General features: G+C 43.0%; 1 protein-coding gene across 6 annotated transcripts in view; it reads left to right on the top strand.

Moving 5' to 3' along the window:
* ano10 (anoctamin 10) overlaps nt 1-14,270 on the top strand; it is an 80,606-nt gene extending 66,336 nt beyond the window's left edge. For all 6 annotated transcript variants that reach the window (XM_008121283.3, XM_008121301.3, XM_008121272.3 and 3 more), the window contains one exon: nt 13,471-14,270. In XM_008121283.3, the coding sequence (XP_008119490.1) occupies nt 13,471-13,515 (45 nt within the window). In that variant the 3' untranslated portion in view covers nt 13,516-14,270. The remainder of the gene's footprint in view (nt 1-13,470) is intronic.
* Nucleotides 14,271-21,168: the final 6,898 nt, after the last annotated feature.

The following is a 21,168-nucleotide window of genomic DNA, read 5'->3' as shown; positions in this document are numbered from 1 at the left end:
TAAAATCAGAGCCGGTCTATTTTTCATTATGAGAACAACCTTAAAGAGAATGAAACTCTCAGCTAAGAATTTTACAAGGGGACTAGCTAACCAAAATTGTTAGACGTGCCTTTTAAAAGAATGGATGGAATTTCCTGATAAGCGTATATGTTTGAATCGATATATTACTTATAAAGATTTTTTTGATTTAGGTATTGGTGACTACATATCTTTACCAATAATCCAAATAAATATTGAGGTTTTTGTTGTTATGGTTGAGCCTTCGGGCTCTGATACTAGGAGAAGGGGTCGTAAGACTCCTCGAGAGTCAGACTCTTTTGAGGAGCGTGAAAGGAAACGGCTCCGGGATCTATTTGCAGAACCAACAGATGAGGACTCCTTTGAGGGTTTTACCGAGGGAATGGAGGAAGAAATGGTTAGCTCGGAGGAGGATGACATGGAATGGACTCATGCAAGGGAGGATTTGGGTGTCACCGGCAATCAAAGCATGGGAGGCGATTGGCGGGTTGCAGGATCAGACCCATGGACGGGCTGGAGGGATGGAGCGGGATCCACAGCTGGGGATGCTGTGGGGCGTAGTCAAAGGCGTTGTAGCTCTGATGAGGATGATGATGATGGGACACCTGGAATTGGGATGGCAGCTGATAGCGATGATGAAGTTTGAACTGGGATAAAATGGGGTTTAGGATCAATGGCTAATTGCGTTGGGCAAGGTAATCTGGACGAACGCTTGGGCTCTTGTTGGGGAACTTCCTGAAGACGGGTGTGATTCGTTTGCTGGATACCTTGGACCTCCGTCGTCTAAACAGTCTGATTTACTCAGCTCTAGTTTTTGAGTAGCAGAGAAGAATCTGCTGCCAGTTTATTGTTTTCATTCGGACCTCTGTTAATCCTCTTTTGTTTGCTTTATTTGCCTGGCTGAAGTAAGCACTTTTGATTTAACCCGGATTAAACTTCTGTTTAATCCGGCTTATTCTTTTGAACTGTTTTAGCTCAAACGGAGCAGTTTTCTGTTACTTATCACACTGAAGTCAAGTGTTTGCCCTGTTTTTTGTTTATTACGGGCATTCTTAGTTCTGTAACCTCAATAAACTGTGTTTTACTCTATTTGGTGGCGTTCTGTCTATGACATTTGTTAAGTTTAAAGATATTTTACTGTGCCTGAGCCAATAATTTGAATTGTTCATTTTAGGATATTTCACCAAATGCAGTATTCCATTTGCTCATTTATTGGTGTCCTTTTTTATTTTACAAATTCTAGGAGTTCTTTACAAATAGTTTTTCTTTATGTACAATAGATACATGCATCAGATCTCAGTGGCAACGTCTCCTATTACTTTTTTCTGGCAGCAAGAGTTTCCAGTGTAGCTTGCCAAATCCTTTTTGTTGGGAAAGGCATGTGCTGAGTTTAAGAGATGAAGTGCTTTGAGGAAAAAGCCAGGAGCCATCCTATTGCCACTCCACTGTGGACACGGATTTCTTGGCTGTATTCAGTTTTTTTCTCTGGACTACAACTATTAAAGTAGGAGTGAGGGAAGTACAACCTATGGGCGGCATATAGTTCCCTGAGGATGTTTTTGAGGTTTCCTGAATGCAATTTTTACTTATTATAATCTTGAAAATGCTCCCTATGCACTCTGAAGGGCACAGGGGCAGTTTGTCATGTTTTGAGATTGGATGGCCTTTTTCATAAGTGGAAGCGATTTCTGGTTTCTTTCTGGGCCTCTTTCTAAAGCAGCCTATTTTGTTAGTGTCTTGTTCATAGGGGCCCTCAAAGCAGAGGTATTTTGCAAGGAGGGATTTTGGAATTAGCCTGTACATTTTAATAGGTGGTTTTCTGACTTACCATTTAGGTTTTTTGGCGTGTTCAGAGAGTGTTTGTCTTTACCTTCCTCTGAGGTTAAGATAATGTGATTTGTCCAAGGTTTTCCAGTGGGTTTCCATGGCTGAATGGTGATTTGGACTCTGGGCTCCAGGCATAGTCCAACTCTCAAATCAGTACATCGCATTGGCTCTCAGAGGAGTCCAAACATCCTGAGTGTACAAAATCCGGTTTGATCTTGGTTGGGTGGGAGACCAATGAATAACAGAAGAAGAAGCTGGCAGAACCACCTCTGAGTATTCATTGCTATAAAAAAAACCCTGTGAAATTCATGGGATTGCCATAAGTTGATAGGTGATTTGAAGGTCCACGCTCACAGACACAAGAACTTGACTCTGGTTGGAGACGTGTGATGGGCATAGCCTCACTGATGGTGCATTCCAAACTGCCACGTAATCTCAGTGCAGGTGTTCCATGTTTTAACTGCACTTCTTTCCTTCTCTCCCTCATGGTCTTTTGTAAGGCTTACTTTGCTTTGAGCAAACTTTAAATACAAGGGCAGAGTTGCATATGCTGGCCTTGTTTCATAGCCTGATTTGAAGGCCCCGCATGTGGCATTAAAAGGTTCAATGGTGACTTTGCTTTTCCTAATTATAAGTGAACCTTTCACATCTGTAGTAAGGACAAAACCGAAAACACTGTTCGTTTGGTTGAAGAAATGATGAAAATACATACTCCACAACGTATAGTGGCCCCTTGGTATGCGGTGGGATTTGAACAGGGGTCCCCAAACTAAGGCCCGGGGGCCGGATGGGGCCCTCCAAGGTCATTTATCTGGCCCCCGCCCTCATTTATAATATAATATTTTTATATCAGTTTTAATAATATATTGTATATACATATGGGGAGCCCTGGTGGCGAAGTGTGTTAAAGCACTGAGCTGCTGAACTTGTGGACCAAAAGGTCCCGGGTTCAAATCCCGGGAGCCGAATGAGTGATCGCTGTTAGCCCCAGCTCCTGCCAACCTAGCAGTTCGAAAACATGCAAATGTGAGTAGATCAATAGGTACCGCTCCAGCAGGAAGGTAACGGTGCTCCATGCAGTCATGCTGGCCACATTACCTTGGAGGTGTCTACGGACAACACCGGCTCTTCGGCTTAGAAATGGAGATGAGCACGATGCCCCAGAGTCAGACATGACTGGACTTAACGTCAGGGGAAAACCTTTACCTTTTACTATATACATATGATATTGATAATAATATTGTCATTTTATACAATATAATATTAATAATAATACCATATAATAATATTAATTATATGTTGTATATTACATATAATATTACAGTATAGTGGTATAGTTCAATATAGTAATATACAGTAGAGTCTCACTAATCCAAGCCTCGCTTATCCAAGCCTCTGGATAATCCAAGCCATTTTTGTAGTCAGTTTCCAATATATCGTGATATTTTGGTGCTAAATTCGTAAATACAGTAATTACAACATAACATTACTGCATATTGAACTACTTTTTCTGTCAAATTTGTTGTATAACATGAAGTTTTGGTGCTTAATTTGTAAAATCATAACCTAATTTGATGTTTAATAGGCTTTTCCTTGATCAGTCCTTATAATCCAAGATATTTGCTTATCCAAGCTTCTGCCGGCCCGTTTAGCTTGGATTAGTGAGACTCTACTGTATAATGCTAATATGGTGCTTTGCTAATAATCTATATATATAAAAGAGTGATGGCATCACGGCGATGGACAAAACAACAAATCTACAGCCCCCCCAAACTCGAAAATTGGCAACGCAATCCATCATCCCCGCCTCCAGTAAGATACAACACAAACAAACAAAAAACACAATCACAACACCAAAAAAACACAACAGGCGATGTGCGCATGCGCACAAACACAATCCTCCCAACTCTTCCCCCGCGTGCGCGTGCACACACAAAACCGTCCCCCCTCCCTCCCCCTCTATCGCCGCCTCCACCGCCGAAGCCAGAGACTCGCCAGGAGAAGGCACATCTCCGCCTCACGAGGCTGAGCTCCCCATCCTCGAATTGGGAGTTCCACTCCAAAACACCCGGAGGGCCTATGCTGGCCCGCCCCTGGCCTCACATCTCGCCTGGGAAACAAAAAAGGCTACTTTCCCCCTCCCTCAGTACCTTCCCGGTGTTTCGCGCCAACAATGTTACCTCCGCGTGAGGCGCTTGGGAAAGCGAGTCCTGCCTCTCTCTGTGTGTGTGGAGGTTCCTTTCCCACCCCTTTTCCTTCCTCTCGGCCCTGCAGCGGCGGATGAGCGCCCCATCGCCCGCCTTCCCGGCCCCGTTCTCCCCCTCCTCCTCCTCGCCGCTGCTCAGGCCTCCTCCTATCCTCCTCCGCGGGAAGAACATGGAGGCCGGCACCGGGAAGCGCGAGGCGGGGAGGAAGCCGCTACGCCCCGGGCCTGCGCCTCCACCGGAGCCCGCTCTTCCCTGGCCTACCAGGCCTGCCAACCCACCACCACACCGGCGCCGCCTTCGGTAGGAGAGGGAGGGCCGGGATGGAGGGGCAAAGGAGAAGGGCAGACCTTACCCCACCACGCCTCCCGCCTGGCCCCTGAGCAGGTACAGAGCGCCTTCTTCTCCTCTTCTCTTATTTATTTACCCTTTTCCAGTGCCCGGGGATGACGCAAACGCCTTCCTTACAAAATTATAAATATACAGTAGAATCTCACTTATCCAACATAAACATCCCTGCACAACATTGCATAACTGAATCTCTTGGATAATAAGAACAGATTCAGGAAAACCCAATTAAACATCAAATTAGGTAATCGTTATACAAATTAGCCACCAAAACATCATGTTATACAACAAATTTGACAGAAAAAGTATCACAATTTAAAACACTGACTACAAAAAAATTGACTACTAAAACGCACACTACGTTGGATAATCCAGAACATTGCATTACCAAATGTTGGATAACTGAGATTCTATTGTAAGATGAAATAATTACTGTGGTACAATAATGCACAACAATATAATCTCTAAAATCAGAACACTCAATAAAGAACAACACTCTGAAAACAGGGAAATTCAACACAGGAAACAATCAGGGCCAGCTAACACCTCCCAACAAAGTATACCCATCACCAAAGTCTGCCAAATTCTCTGTTCTCTGACGCCCACAGACACTAGAAGCACATAAAATATCACAAACAACACCACTCTGAAAACAAGGGAATTCCAGACAGGAAACAATCAGGGCCAGCTAACACCTCCCAACAAAGTATTCCCATCATCAAAGTCTGGCAAATCCTCTTTTCTGACGCCCACAGACACTAGAAGCACATAAAATATCACAAACAACACCACTCTGAAAACAAGGGAATTCCAGACAAGAAACAATCAGGGCCAGCTAACACCTCCCAACAAAGTATTCCCATCATCAAAGTCTGGCAAATCCTCTTTTCTGACGCCCACAGACACTAGAAGCACATAAAATATCACAAACAACACCACTCTGAAAACAAGGGAATTCCAGACAAGAAACAATCAGGGCCAGCTAACACCTCCCAACAAAGTATTCCCATCATCAAAGTCTGGCAATTCCTCTGTTTTCTCAGGACCACAGACAGTAGAAGCACATAAAATATCGCAAACAACACCTCTCTGAAAACAAGGGAATTCCACACGGGAAACAATCAGGGCCAGCTAACACCTCCCAACAAAAAATTCACTCAGGGAGGAAACAGCCAGGCTTTAAAGCTACAAGGCCATTACATGCTAATCATTTTTCCTCATTCCAGCATTCATACTTGCCTCCAACAGACAAAAACAATCAAAAATTTTGTATATTCACAACCTTTAGGAAATAATATCCCCTGATGGTGCAGCGTGTTAAAGCGCTGAGCTGCTAAACTTCTGGACTGAAAGGCCACAGGTTTGAATTGGGGGAGCGGAGAGAGCCCCCACTGTTAGCTCCAGCTTCTGCCAACCCAGAAGTTCGAAAACATGCAAATGTGAGTGCATCAATAGGTACTGCTCTGGCGGGAAGGTAACACCGCTCCATGTAGTCATCCCACATGACCTTGGAGGAGTCTACGGACAACGCCGGCTCTTCGGCTTAGAAATGGAGATGAGCACCAACCTCCAGAGTCAGACATGACTGGACTTAATGTCAGGGGAAACCTTTACCCTTGCCCTTAACTACCACCAATTCCTCAATACTTTATTTCCCAGACCACCAGACTTCGCCACAGCAACGCGTGGCCGGGCACAGCTAGTATAATATATTGTATGTACATACAGCTGCTCTGAGTTCCCTTCAGGGTGAGAAGGTTGGGATATAAATGTAGTAAATAAATGTAGTAAATTAATAAATAAATAATTTTGGACTTAAGCTCGCCCAAAGTCTGAAATGACTTGAGGGCACACAACAACAACAACAACAACAACAACAACAACAACAACAATCCTAATTAACCTGACTATCTCATTGGCCAGAAGCAAGCCCACACTTCCTATTGAAATCCTGATAGGTTTATGTTGGTTAAAATTATTTTCATTTTTAAATACTGTATTGGTCTTTCATTGTTGTTGTTGTTTTGCACTACAAATAAGATATGTGCAGTGTGCATAGGAATTTGTTCATTTTTTTCCCAAATGATAATTCGGCCCCTCAACAGTCTGAAGGATTGTGGACCGGCCCTCGGCTTTAAAAGTTTGAGGACCCCTGGATTTGAATCTAGGACACACACACACACTGGTGTGGATACAAAAATATATGGGTGCTCATCATCTACAGCACTATAGTAAAATGCTGTCACTTATATAAAATGGAAAAATAAAGGTTTGCTTTTTTGATTAAAAATATTTTGAAGCTGTGGATAGTTTAATCTGTGCATACAGAATATGTGAATATGGATGACCCATTGTAATAATATGTCAGCCATACAACTAAATCCTTGTAAATCCAGTTCAAATTGTTGGTGAATTATGACTAACATAAAGGAATTAAACACTCACAGATGCCCTCATCAACATTTTCTCTGTGCTCACCTAAAAAAACTTAATATAAATGAGAGGCTATTTACAAGACTCAATCTAGATCTTTCTTTGTTTGTTTCTTTTTTCATTCGAACTCAAGTAGCGTAAACAGGGCCCAAATGCATTTACTTGCAGTAGGTAGGCTGTACTCTGACACAACCCTGGTAGATTTGGCAGCATAAAGCAATGGCTTTTCCAGCTTTGGCTGTGGAGATACTTTGGAATACATCTGTTAGCCTCAGCTAGAGTATAACCATTGAAATGAAATCAATGGGGATTATGTAAGTGTTAACTAAACAAGTTCAAGTCACCACTTATGTAAATCCATTGATTTCAGTTGGTCTACTTTTTTGTTACTGTTCTGTCTTTTCAAATCAATTAAGACTTATGGCAACTGTGACAATATTTATTCAAAGGAGGTTTGCTATTGCCTTTCTTATAGGCTAAAAGTGTGAGGCTTGCCCAAGGTCACCAATGAGTTTCCATTGCAGAACAGCATTCAAATTCTGGTCTTCCAGTGTCCTAATCCAAAGCATAATGCTATGAAGGGTCTACTTTATTTGGAAAATGTTGGATTTAGTCCTATAAGACTGGGAATGATTACATATAATCTATTAGGACATATTACATTAAACTAGGTAGAGAAATCTGACCATGAGGCATCAGACAGACAAGACATACTAGCCAAGATTGGTTACTAGGATTCTTACATCTCAGGACCTGGCCCTTCTCCACGCCTCAGGGCAGAGGGAATAATTTCAGGACAAGGAGGTTGTCCTGATTGATTTTTTTTTAAACAAACCCCAAACTGTGCTGTTGGCCTCTGGTACCAGAAGCTGCTTTGGAACAGCTGCTGTAGAGTCCCCAGGAGGTCTGCCTGTGTTCAGTAGTTTCTGAATATAGAATTGTTGTTTTGTAGCTTTTCCTATTCCATTGTTAATGTTCCCACTTCTGTTTCCACTTTCCTCACCCTGCCCTAAATAGTTGAAGCCACAATATAATTTTCTCTTTCAGTCAAGGGCACACATGGATTGCACCATTGTTAGCAAAAAGTGTGGTACAAATGTCCTCAACTCCACTTAGGCATACTACCATATTACCCCCATCCTTCTCACAACTCCTGGTTAAATATCTTCTTTTCCTCTTCTTACACCCTGTCATACTCTTGCTTGCTTGATCTTTGCTCAGTCCAGAACCTGAAAAACCTTATTTCTGACTGAGGGTTGTGGTATAATTCATTAGACTTCGCTTTTTTATTTGATAACTATAACAGATGCCTAATGTATTATGCTTAATGTTCTCATGTGCCATTACAAATCTTTAGATTTGAGGTTTTGTCCCCAGACATTTCAGTGCCTTTCTGCACAGCTGCATAAACTCCCACATTTTCTGCTTTGAATTGGAATATATGGCAGTGTGGACTCAGATAACCCAGTTCAAAGCAGATATTGTGGGATTTTCTGCCTTGATATTCTGAGATATAGGGCTGTGTGGAAGGGCCCTCAGGCTTCTGACCTGACAACCTTAGGTGATGCAGTATTTCAACTTTGATGACATGGATCCCAAAAGTCTGTAGTTTTGTTCACCTTTTCTGTGTTTTGTTGAAATAAATTAATAATGGTGGGAATGAGTATAAATCATTTACTTTCTATAAAAATCTGAATTGAAATTTCAGGATGTCTTTCAGAATTTGTCTTGATATTTGGCAGCCGAGATGTATGTAAAGTGTATATGTGTGTCACTCTTATCTGCTGGAAAAGTCCAATTCCAGATTGGGAGCCCTTGCCTGTGACCCGTGTTAACAACAATTGAAGACATTGTTGATGGTGTGAATGGTACCTCACTGCCTTTGGACTTGGATGAGCGCTTGTTATAAATGACAATGCGTTAATCTGCTTGCAGCTTAGAGATGAGCCTACAAAAGGAATTATTGCAATAAGTAGCAGCTGGCTTCAGCTAAGTTGGATACTTGCAGGTCTCACTGAGTTTGCAGGAAGAAATCTGAACATGTACTTCTCTTTCATGAAAAGCAGTGCCATTGCAAGCACTTTGCTTTGGTTGCGTCATGTAAACATGTATAAATATTTCTTGCTGAAATACTTTTGCATTAGACAGAAGAAGTTTTTACAGTGAAACACAGCATCCATGCATTCAGCAAAGGGAAGTAAACGGATGATTCTTTCTAATTCTATTTCTATGTTTATATTGAACAATGCCTGCAGGTGTTACCGACTCAATACATTTTTATATTATGTGCTGTGTCAGTACTCAGGTAATAACCCCCTAAAGAGTGAAAAATAAACCAAGGTTTCGAGTTTAAAAAGATTTTATTATCATAAACAAATCCTCCTTGAGGTTGTACATGAAAACGCTCAGCAGACAATCCTTTAGTCCTGGTAGCATCCTTAGTACGGTAACTTGTTTTTCTTTCCCACCATAAATCATTTATTCAGTAACAGCCAAAAGGAAAGAGAAAAAAGTACCCTGGCACCTCACAGTCGAACACCACTAGTCTTCTGGAATTAATTTTCACCAATTGCCCTATTCACAAGTTTGAAACGGCGCCACTAAATGAGATTTAATTACTTCTAATCTAATATATAATGTAATATATATTGAAGCCTATGATTTCTACCAGAACCCCAGTGTTGTGCTGTTGCGTGAAACATTGCTCAGGAAATGCCATCTGCCTTCTAGCACTGGTGTTTGTGTGAGAAATTGCCACTTTTGATGTATCATGTTCACAGGTAGCTGCCTCTCCATGAATTAGCATGCCAATTAACTTTTTACTAACTTTAGATAATTTGTTCATATGTGGGGAAGAGACAGGCATCCTTAAATTTGCCACTTGAAAACAACAAGGAAGAGTTTGTCCTAGACAGAAGTTGATGAAGCTGAGTTATCCATAGCATACGTGCTAGTACCAAAGAGAATGTACACATAATAATCTCTTGTGCTGGGTTCTGCTCTTGCACAAATGCTGCAAATACATACGTATTAGTGTAATGACACCATTGGATTCAGTTCAGATGCTTAATGTGTCAGGAGAGATTGTTAGGAGAGATGGGTAGTAAGACTTCGCATGTCAATGACTCTAGGGCCCCTTCTACACTGCCATATGAAATCCAGATTATCTGATTAGAACTGGATTATATGGCAGTGTAGACTCATATAATCCAGTTCAAAACAGATAATATTTGCTTTGATAATCTGGATTACATGGCAGTGTAGAAGGGGCCTAGGTAATCATCCATCATTTTGAATTGAAAGAGTCTCTTACTGCTCTTAAAATGAGAAGAACCAAGGAATTGGATTACAGAGGCTACAAGTCATAGCAGACTGGGATAAATAGACAAGCTATCTTTGGAAGATAAGGTAGTATATGTATATTATTTTGTGCACCCTAATTTCTGAGAAATTGAAGGCTTCTATGTCCCGGTGATTACTCCAGTTTACCTCATCCTTTGTAAGGAGGACAGAAGAAGGTCAAGGCATTTTGTTATGTATTGGTTATAACTAGACAGGTGAGCCTAGGTTGAGACTGGGAGCTTTTGGCTCTGGGGCCAAATGTAGCACTTCATTTGCTCCCCACGCGGCTGTGACCTCTCTCCACAATGATACCATGCTTGGGTAGATTCCCACCTTGCATATGTTTTCTTTTCCTCATTCTAAAACATAGAAATACTTTTCCTAAGCCTTAGTAATTAGCAGTCTGAGATTTAAGCTAAAATACACCGATCTTTTTAGATTCTATCGTAGGTAGAGGTTCACAGTTGAAACCTGCTCTGAAACTGGATGAAATTAACATCTGTTTCTAGCTTCATTCACTGTGTTTAATGCATTGTCTGGCCCATTTGTTTATTTATAATTAATCAATTAAATATATGTGTTTATTTAGAAGTAGTACCTGCCATAGACTATTGTACAATAGTGCGTGACTAATTAGGATGTCAGCCAGCCAGTCATGCTCTTTCAGGATGCTACTTACAAATGTAGCTTGAGCTGTGGTGGGAGTGACCAGCGGTCACATCAGAAGACATTTGCCTCCTCTTTTCTTTTGCCAAAATTGTGCCTTAGCAGTGTGTTAAATATATAACCTCATTAATCATTGTGTGCATTCAGTTTTGCAATCACAGATCAAAAGGCATTAGAAACCTTGATCACTGCTAGAAATAATAGAATGGAGCAGGCACTGACTTTTGATACCAAAAAAAGTTTAGATTTTTTCTTATTACTGCACTAAAGCAGAAGCAAATACAAATTATTTAATTTGTATTGAGTGCAATAATGTACCCAGAAGCAAGCACACAAATACCAATAGCATCGCTGATACTAAATAGTTTTTTTTTACTTCTGTTGACTCACAAAGAGATCATGGGGAATTTTTGTATCTAACCTCTGCTGAATCCATAAACATAGTTCCAGCCCATCTTAAAGAATAGTCAAAGGTTGAAATAACAGTGAACTTTCTTAGTAAAGTGCCTCACCCAGAATCAGATCATTGGCTCATCTAGAACTTTGTTGTCTATACCAGGGGAGGGCAAAGGCTACATCTTAAAAGAGGCTGGAAGCCACTTCTGGTTCCTTGAACTCGCTTTGTGAGGGACAAGGGAGCTGGTTGCCCTGTTTGAAGGTGAAATTTTATGTCTTGGGGGCCTTCAGAAACATATGACTCCTTTTGTAATGAATGAACATTTGAGATGTGGAAAATTAATTGAGATGACTTGGTGGAGGCTGCAAAATCAAGTGGGATCTACTGCTGGTCTATGCTGAACACCCAGCTACATGCAGGAATTTTCTCCAACCCTGTTTTACATGCCAAGGATTAAACCTTGGTATTTTTGAGGATTCAAAACATGTTCTTTGCCACTGAGCAATGTCTCTTCCCCAACAGATCAACACAGAAGGAAATACCATGATTATAAAAAGAGGCTTTGAAGAGTCATAATTTTAGTATTGTATTTTATATTTGGTGAAACATCACTGCTGCGATATTCTGCATGCCTATAATACAGCATGCTTATTTTCTAGAATTTGTGTTGAATACAGGCAGCACAGCAAATAAGACCATAGGTTTTATTTGTCTACATTTACTATAAATCACAGCACAATAATGTTGAGAGCTAGAGAAGATTGCTCCAAGATAAATAAATTAGTCCCAGTTTGATGGGTCATGGATTCCACATTACTACTGTAGTCTCCCTTTGTCGATGTTTTACAATTAATTAATTTAGCTGCAGCTTTTTTGAGAGAGAAAAAAGGCACTTGACTAAAAGGAGCAGGAAAGGTGCCTAAAGGAAAATTTTAATGCTATTATTCACCTCTCAAATATGTTTTCTTTCTGCCACTGTTGCTAGGATCACAGACAAAATAGTACAGAAACCAAATTTAATTCATCAAAGCTGAATTGGAAGTGTAGCTTCATAGCATATTTTTGTATATTTGTAAACCATGTTTCACATTCATATTTTACATTCTAAAGATCAAAACCTTACTTGCTTTTTGGATACAACCAGAGGGCTTAATGCATAAGTACTTTCTTGACCATTGGAAATTGGTCTTGGAGTACAAAGCGTTCTTTTACAGCAATGGGAATGTGATATAAGACCATTAGAGCTCTGCTTCATCAGTGCAGAGGTCTGTCTGGTTCATCTTTCTGTTTACAGTCAGTTGTGAACCGCATCACAGGCACAACATGAACACTACAGCACCTTCATACTCTCTCACACAAGAGCCTCTGGTTCTCAAGAAGATATATAACCACCCTACATACATGCAGTGGTAGAGATCATTTTTGCAAAGCTCTTCAGATACTTTAATGTTGATTTTGTGTTATAAATCCCTCAATGACGTCAATGACTTTAGCTCTGAGTAGTTAACACACTCCTTACTTTCCCTCCAATTCACTATGAGTGTTGCCTTCACCATCTCAATTATTTTTTCCTCCAGAATGACAGAACTATGTGTTTGTGTTGGGGCTGATGTGGGCAGTTGCATATACACTGCTACCATAGACATATACAAGGTGTTGTTGAAATTGTTTTTAATGAGCAGTGAAGGTTATAATCCTATATCCACCTATCTGGGAGTACCATTGAACTGCAGTGAACCGGGTATCTATCACCTGTTTGAAGGGTCGTTGAGTCCAAGTTCAGTTTAAAGACAGTGAACTTATAGAGAGAACATCAAAGGCTTTATGCTGCCCAACACTAAAAATTCAAATTGAGTAGGCATACAGTCCACTTTGTGATCTTTCTTATTAACAGTTAATTTGTTCTAAATTTGCATTTGCATAAATTAATTAGCATATGCAGATTTTTATGCGAAGCTGATGTTGTGTTTTGCCCTTTTTTCTGTGCATGTTTATTATTATTGTCATAATGCATAACTGGCCATTCTCTAACTTACAAGTAGATCTGTAAATTGCTACACAAACTGAGAGCTTGAACTGTAATGATAGTTCTTCCAGGTTGTAAAGTTTCCAATAGCTGTGTGTTTATTCTCAGTCTGAATAAAAACTGGAAATGGTTTTTCATTCTAGCTTTAGGTTTGTAATGCTTGCTTAACCTTTCACATTTTTATACTTTATTATTTCATTTCATTTCAGCAAATGAAAATGGTGGCAGAGTCTCTGAAAGGACAAACTCCTTAGGACAGCCAAATCAAGCAGCTTCAGAAGAAAAGAGTATATAAGTATTAACAGTAAGAAATGTTGTTTGATTCTAACACTCCACGCTACAGCATTTTCATATCCTTATTAACCAACAGAAGTCTCATCAAAAGAAATATGTCCACCCCTGCATACCATACAGAATATAGAATCTAACTGAACCCTGTGCCATATCTAGTTATAGTCTAATGTTACCAACGTGATATGGATATCCCATAAACAAATCAGTATCAGTTATAATCCCTTAATTCTAAAGTGCACCTAAATGCCTTTAATTTGATGCCGGAGGCAGTACAGCTTCATATGCACCTTGTCATTGAATTTTTAAAAACTTTATATTAGAATATTCAGTAAACTTTTTTGCAGCTAGCTTACTAGTAGTTTCCCGCATTTAAGAAATGTTAAATGTGATGCATATATTTTGCCAATAGGACCAATCCATTGCAAAATGAGGCTTCTTTGTCAGTTATAACAAAAGGCTTTTGTATTGTATTGGACGATATGTTACAATACTTGAAAACTTGTGCACTTCAGTTAAGAATGGGAAAAACCATCACTTGGCATGAAAAGAAGTTTACTCGTCTTGATCCAGTCCTTATGAAATATACCATTTAAACCCTACTTGTATGGTATTTCTGCTGAGCGTTACATTCACTTTGCTGGGCTGTTAAACAGGGGCTGTTTTAAACTATAATTTCATCTGTTTGGCAAGAAAGGCATTAAAACATTTAATCATTTGTGAAGAGTTTGTTTTAATTCTGTGTGTACCCAAATGTTTGTTGGTGGTGTGTGATAATAGCCAGAACCCTGTTTGTTCTTCACATATGAGCTTTCAAATGTGCTGCATAAGAATGCATCCAGCACTGGATATCCTACTGGTATTTTGCAGCCAGGAACAAAGATCAGACCCTGATCTCCAGCAAGTATACTAGTCTTACTAAGTAAGTATTGTATGAGTACTTAAAGAGCCAAGTAGGCAATGAAGTATCTTTTTTCTTTCCTGGAAAACATCCCTGTTCTCAAGCCTTAAAATGGTTGTGGGGGCACCCACAAGCATTGAGAAGTTTTGGGGAGGAACGAGACAGAAGTCCTGCAAAAGGGTCATACAAGATTGTGACAGGTGTCAAACTCTTTATTTTATAGAAGTCAATATTTGAATAGCTTTGGTCTTCTTATTTCTGTGGCATAAGGCACGCAATATTTTTTCCTGTCATTGTGATGTCACTGTTTAAAATTAAGCCTTCTTCTCTGAGAAGTGTATTGAAGTTAGGCAGAGCTATTGCCACTGCAGCAATAGTTACACCTGTTTTGGTACATGCTAAAGGAAACAATAGAGCCAACAGTGTTACTAATCCATTGTATACCATGCTGAAAGTCAGCATGGCATTGTGGTTTGGGTGCCAAAATAGAGTTCTGGAGACCAGGGTTTTTAAATCTTGACTTGGTCATGAAAATCAACAGGATGGCCTTGCACAAGCCACACTCTCTTGGCTTCAGAGGAAAGCAATGACAACCCCCTCTATGAACAAACTCTGCCAAGAAAATCTTACAGTAAGTTTCATATAGGGTCATGTTCTGCCTCCATGGTTAACTAAATGAACTGGAAGGACCCATAGCACGAAGGACAGATTGGACACTGTGTTATGTAAAACAAAATATTTTATTAATAGACAAAATTGATCTCTTTTCCTCTTGTTGCCACTATGAAGTCTCTTGTGAGGAAAGAAATCTTTGAGTCTATGCAGTTCTGGATAGATATTGCCACAGAGTATAAAGTCTTGTTATGTGATGACTCATGGGCCTTGTAGTCCTGTTCCTAGTACTATTGTGGCAGACGAAGAGGAAAACATGGGGTTTTCGCCGGTTCAGCAAGAGCCGGAGTCTCTTCACCTGCAGGATGTTGATGTTTGTCCTCAAGAATTCAGCCAAACAGGCCTTGGGCAGAACTCCCCCCCCCCCGTTTCCCAGAAAAGAATCTTATTCCAGAGAAAGGGGAAACAGAGAAGCTCAGCGGAGGAGTTTACGCATTGCTGCCAGAAATCAAGCTGATTAGGCTTGCTTCCCTTGGGAAATTCTAAGGAGTCACACATCTGGACAGAGTTGGGTTTCGCTTCTCGTTCTCTAGGGAAAGAGTTCTGTTGGCGGGAAAACGAGACCCAATATAGGTGGTTGGCGCGAGGAATTCTTTGCGGAGTCAATTGATCAGCTTCAGGAGAGAGATCGTGTGTGGACTTCGTACCCCAGTTCCTTGCTTCTCGGATCAAGTTTTCAAGCCTTGCCTAGCCTTGCAGTTTTACCACGGACCCTGCTCCACGCTCATGTTTTGCCTTTGTTTCCAGTTATGAATCTAGCCAAGAATCAAGTTTAATTCCAGCCTTGTTGTCAAGCTTCATTGAACTCTAGGACTCTGCTAATTCCCCACACTATTGCTTGGCAAAGTGTGTGTTTCGGTCAAGTGGATTAAAACTTTGAACTCTAATATCTTATATTGGACAATACATTTTTGGACTATATTTGACCTCTTTTGAAAGGTCTGCTTCTGAACTATATTCATCACTTGTTTTTATTGATTTTATATATTTCTTTAATAAAGATATTAGATAGAGACTGGCCCCTGTGTAAGGTTATTGGTGCTCTGCAGCCAGGGTCCTGACAGTTTGACTCCGCCACCTTAAGCACTAAACAACCTAAGGCCAGAATGTCTACAGGAACCGGAGCGGAAGCTCAACCACCCAGTTACACCATTTCCCAGGAAGAATTCAATAGGATCCGAGACACACTCCGAACGCAGGAGGGAGAAATACGGGGCTTGAAGGAACGCGGAGCCCGTCTCCCTGCCCTAGCGCTACCAACCAAGTTTTCTGGAGAAGCCTCCAAGGTTCATGTTTTCCGTCGCCAGTGCCAGGCGTACTTAGAAGCCCGCCAAGCCGAGTTTCCCCAAGAAGATGTCAAAGTGGCGTGGATCTACAGTCTCCTAGATGGGCCTGCAGCCACTTGGGCGACGGCGCTATATGACGCGGGTTCCACGCATCTAAGCACCGCGCAAAATTTCTTGAACCACCTTAGAAAGACCTGGGGGATCGAGGACGACGAGGAGGCGGCCGGCCATAAACTCCGGCGTCTCTTCCAAGGGGACAGGCCGTTGTCCCGGTACATAGCCGAGTTCTGGGTGCTGGCTCAGAGCACCGGCTGGAACGATATAGCCCTTAGAGGACAGTTTTGCGAGGGCCTCAACATCGAGATGCAGGAAGAAATCTCTAAGGTGGACCCCCCAGGGACTCTTGAGAGACTCATCAACCAGTGTTTACGAGCCGAAGCCCTGCTTGCCAACAAAAAACAGTGGCTCCAAGGCCAGAGTGGAAGAGCCGGAGTGAAACCTCCCGCTTCTGCCAGTGTTCAGCCACGTCCAGTATGGAGATCCCCACCGCCAGCCCAAAACCCCATGGGAAGCGAGGAGGAGCCGATGCAGTTGGGCAATGTGCGCCCCCGACTAGATGTTGCCGAAAAGGCCTGCCGCCAACGTTTGAATCTGTGTTGGTACTGCGGGAATGGGGGCCACTTCGCCAGAGAATGTCCAGCCAAAAAGAAGCCCGCCGCCCGCCTGGCGGCGGCGTCCTCCGCGGAGCCGGAGGCGGCCGAGGCGGCTGGAGCAAAGCCGGCGGGGGAAGCCAGCGACCGGGTGTAGAGAGGCTCGCCAACCCGGTCAAAAACCCCACTCAAGAGCCGCAAACCGGGGTCCTATTTCTCCTGGTGGTCATGCTGTGGTCAGTGAAAAAAGGACCCGTCATGATCCATGCCATGATAGACTCAGGGGCAACAAACAATTTCATCGATAGAGAGTATGCCGACTCTCTGGGATTACAATATCATGATTTCAAGAATGCCCGGGTGGTGCAGGCCATAGATGGCCGACCCCTAAAGACAGGTCCAGTAAGCCAATGGACTGAACCCACCAGAATGTGGATAAGGGAACACATGGAAGAAATTTCTTTCTTCGTTACCGAGGTTCCCCACTTCCCTGTGATTTTGGGAATTCCATGGCTGACACTCCACGACCCAAACATCTCCTGGTCCAACAGAGAACTGCAGTTCGCCTCAAGATATTGCCAAAACCATTGTCTAGTAGCCAAGGTCTGCCATGCCACAGACGCAGAGCCCATCATCACTTTGCCCAAGAAATATTCGGACTTTTGGGATGTTTTCAATGAAAAGGAAGCCGAGAAACTACCCCCACATAGACCCTACGACTGTGCCATTGACCTGGTGGAGGGGGCCCCAATTCCGCGAGGACACCTCTACTCCCTGACTGAACCAGAGCAAGAAGCTCTCAGGGAGTTCATAGAGTCAAACCTCCGCAAGGGGTTCATCAGACCCTCTCAATCCCCAGCAGCTTCCCCAGTGATGTTTGTGAAAAAGAAGTCAGGGGACCTACGCTTGGTTGTGGACTATAGAGCATTGAACAATATCACGAAGCAGAATCGCTACCCCCTGCCTCTGATCTCGGACCTATTAGACCGGCTCCGAGGGGCCAAGGTTTACACCAAGCTGGATCTCCGCGGGGCTTACAATCTAGTTCGCATAAGAGAAGGGGACGAATGGAAAACCGCCTTCCAGACCAAATTCGGATTATTTGAGTCCCTAGTCATGAATTACGGATTATCCGGAGCTCCCGCAACATTCCAGCATTTTGTCAACGATATCTTCCAGGATTATCTAGATCGGTTCTTGATCATATATTTGGACGATTTTTTGGTGTTATCTAGATCACAATCGGAACACGAGCAACACGTCAGAATGGTGTTACAACGATTGCGGGATCATGGACTATATGCCAAGTTAGAGAAATGCGCCTTTGATCTGCAAGAGGTAGACTTCCTGGGATACCGCGTCTCGCCACTAGGGCTCTCCATGGACCCGGCAAAGGTTTTAGCAGTATTGGAATGGCGGGCGCCAACCAACAAGAAGGAAGTACAGTGCTTCTTGGGGTTTGCAAACTACTACCGCAAATTCATCCCAGACTTCGCTCGCTGGTCTGACCCAATCACCAGCTGCATCCGAGGGAAACAGCCTTTCCGCTGGACGGAGCAAGCAGAGAAAGGGTTCCACCAGCTAAAGCAGTTATTCACGACCCAGCCAATTCTACAGCACCCTGATCCTAAAACCCCTTTTGTTGTGCAGGCTGACGCCTCTGATGTGGCAATTGGGGCTGTACTCATGCAACCAGTGGGAGAACATCTTCATCCTTGTGCCTATTACTCCCGTCAACTAACAGCCCCAGAGAGAAATTACACTATTTGGGAGAAAGAACTTTTGGCCATAAAGGCAGCTTTTGAAAATTGGAGACATTGGTTGGAAGGGGCCAAATTTCCCATTGAAGTTCATACTGATCATCGAAATTTAGAGCACCTAAGGTCCGCACGAAAATTAAATCAAAGGCAGCAGCGCTGGGCTTTGTTCTTTGAACGTTTTGACTTCCAGATCCATTATGTGACCCCAGCTCAGACCAAGCAAGCAGATGCTCTATCACGGAAACCAGAGTATGCTGCAGGATGCAGAGAGACCTCAGAATCTCGATTGCTGCAACCCGAAAACTTTGCCACACTCACAGTGGGAAACACCAAATCCACTCCAATTGAACCAACTCCCTCTAACCCGGAACCCCTTTCCACTCAAGAAATTAGAGCCAGTCAACAGACAGATGCCTGGGCTCAAGAACAGATTTGCCAAGGACTACGTTTCCCATTCTCACTTAAGGACGGGCTACTATGCTACAGGAATCATGTTTACATTCCTCCAGGTCCTGGCAGAGAAAAAGCACTTCATTTGTGTCATGACAGCAAACCAGCAGGACATTTTGGGCTATTTAAAACCATGCACTTGATCCTGCGAGATTTCTGGTGGCCCAAGATCCGCAAGGATGTAGAGAAATATGTCAATACCTGTCCTGTATGTCAGCGTTCCAAGACACGAAGGGAGAAGCCGTCAGGGCTTCTACATCCCCTTCCCACTCCTTCTCGCCCATGGGAGATAATTTCCGCGGATTTTATCACTGACTTACCACCCTCCCTTGGATTCACCACGATTCTAGTAGTGGTAGACCTTTTTACCAAGTTAGCCCATTTCATTCCCTGCGTTGGTCTTCCCACGGCCAAAGAGACTGCAGATTTATTCCTTCAACATGTTTTCCGACTACATGGATTGCCCAAGAGTTTAGTCACTGACCGTGGATCTCAATTCACCTCTCGTTTCTGGAAAGCACTACAAAAACTATTGGGCATAGACTCTCGTTTATCCTCAGCTCACCATCCCCAAACGGATGGGCAAACTGAGCGCACCAATGCCACTTTGGAACAATACCTTCGTTGTTATGTAAATTACCAACAGAACAATTGGGCTTCCCTATTACCTCTGTCAGAGTTTGCCTACAACAATGGTGTCCAGGCTTCAACTAAAGAAACCCCGTTCTTTGCAAACTACGGTTTCCATCCACGTTTCTTTCCTTCTGTTATTGAAACCTCAGAAGTCCCTGCAGCGGAGGACTGGCTACAGGAACTCACAGCAGTACAAGAACTCTTGCACCAGCAACTGGATCAAGCCAAGGAGGACTACAAACGCCATGCTGACGGCCATCGCCAGCCGGGCCCCGAGATCAAGGTAGGAGATAGGGTTCTGTTGTCCACTCGCTTTTTACCCTCCCACCGTCCCTGCCGGAAGTTAGATGCCCGTTTCATTGGTCCCTACCCAGTGGTGGCGCAACTTAACCCTGTGACTTTCAAACTCCAACTTCCGCGCTCCATGCGCATTCATCCGGTGTTCCACCGTTCCCTGCTCCTTCCGGCGGATGGTGTCCGCCCCGACGCGAGCCGGCCGCCCCCCGCCCCTGTTCTAGTGGACGGAGAGGAGGAGTTCGAGGTTCAGGACATTTTGGATTCTCGCTTCCATCGCCGCCGCCTTCAGTATCTCATTGACTGGGTGGGTTTTGGCCCCGAAGAACGCTCCTGGGAAGACGCTTCCACAGTCCATGCCCCCGACTTAGTCCGCCGCTTCCATCAAGCCTACCCTGCCAAGCCGCGGTCCCGCGACTCTCGGAGAGGGGCCCTGTTTGAGGGGGGCCTTGGGGGCGGGGATAGTGTTATGTAAAACAAAATATTTTATTAATAGACAAAATTGATCTCTTTTCCTCTTGTTGCCACTATGAAGTCTCTTGTGAGGAAAGAAATCTTTGAGTCTATGCAGTTCTGGATAGATATTGCCACAGAGTATAAAGTCTTGTTATGTGATGACTCATGGGCCTTGTAGTCCTGTTCCTAGTACTATTGTGGCAGACGAAGAGGAAAACATGGGGTTTTCGCCGGTTCAGCAAGAGCCGGAGTCTCTTCACCTGCAGGATGTTGATGTTTGTCCTCAAGAATTCAGCCAAACAGGCCTTGGGCAGAACTCCCCCCCCCCCCGTTTCCCAGAAAAGAATCTTATTCCAGAGAAAGGGGAAACAGAGAAGCTCAACGGAGGAGTTTACGCATTGCTGCCAGAAATCAAGCTGATTAGGCTTGCTTCCCTTGGGAAATTCTAAGGAGTCACACATCTGGACAGAGTTGGGTTTTGCTTCTCGTTCTCTAGGGAAAGAGTTCTGTTGGC

Source organism: Anolis carolinensis, chromosome 6 (genome assembly GCF_035594765.1).
Source record: "Anolis carolinensis isolate JA03-04 chromosome 6, rAnoCar3.1.pri, whole genome shotgun sequence".
NCBI lineage: Eukaryota > Metazoa > Chordata > Lepidosauria > Squamata > Dactyloidae > Anolis > Anolis carolinensis.
This window is presented reverse-complemented; position numbering and strand designations above follow the sequence as displayed.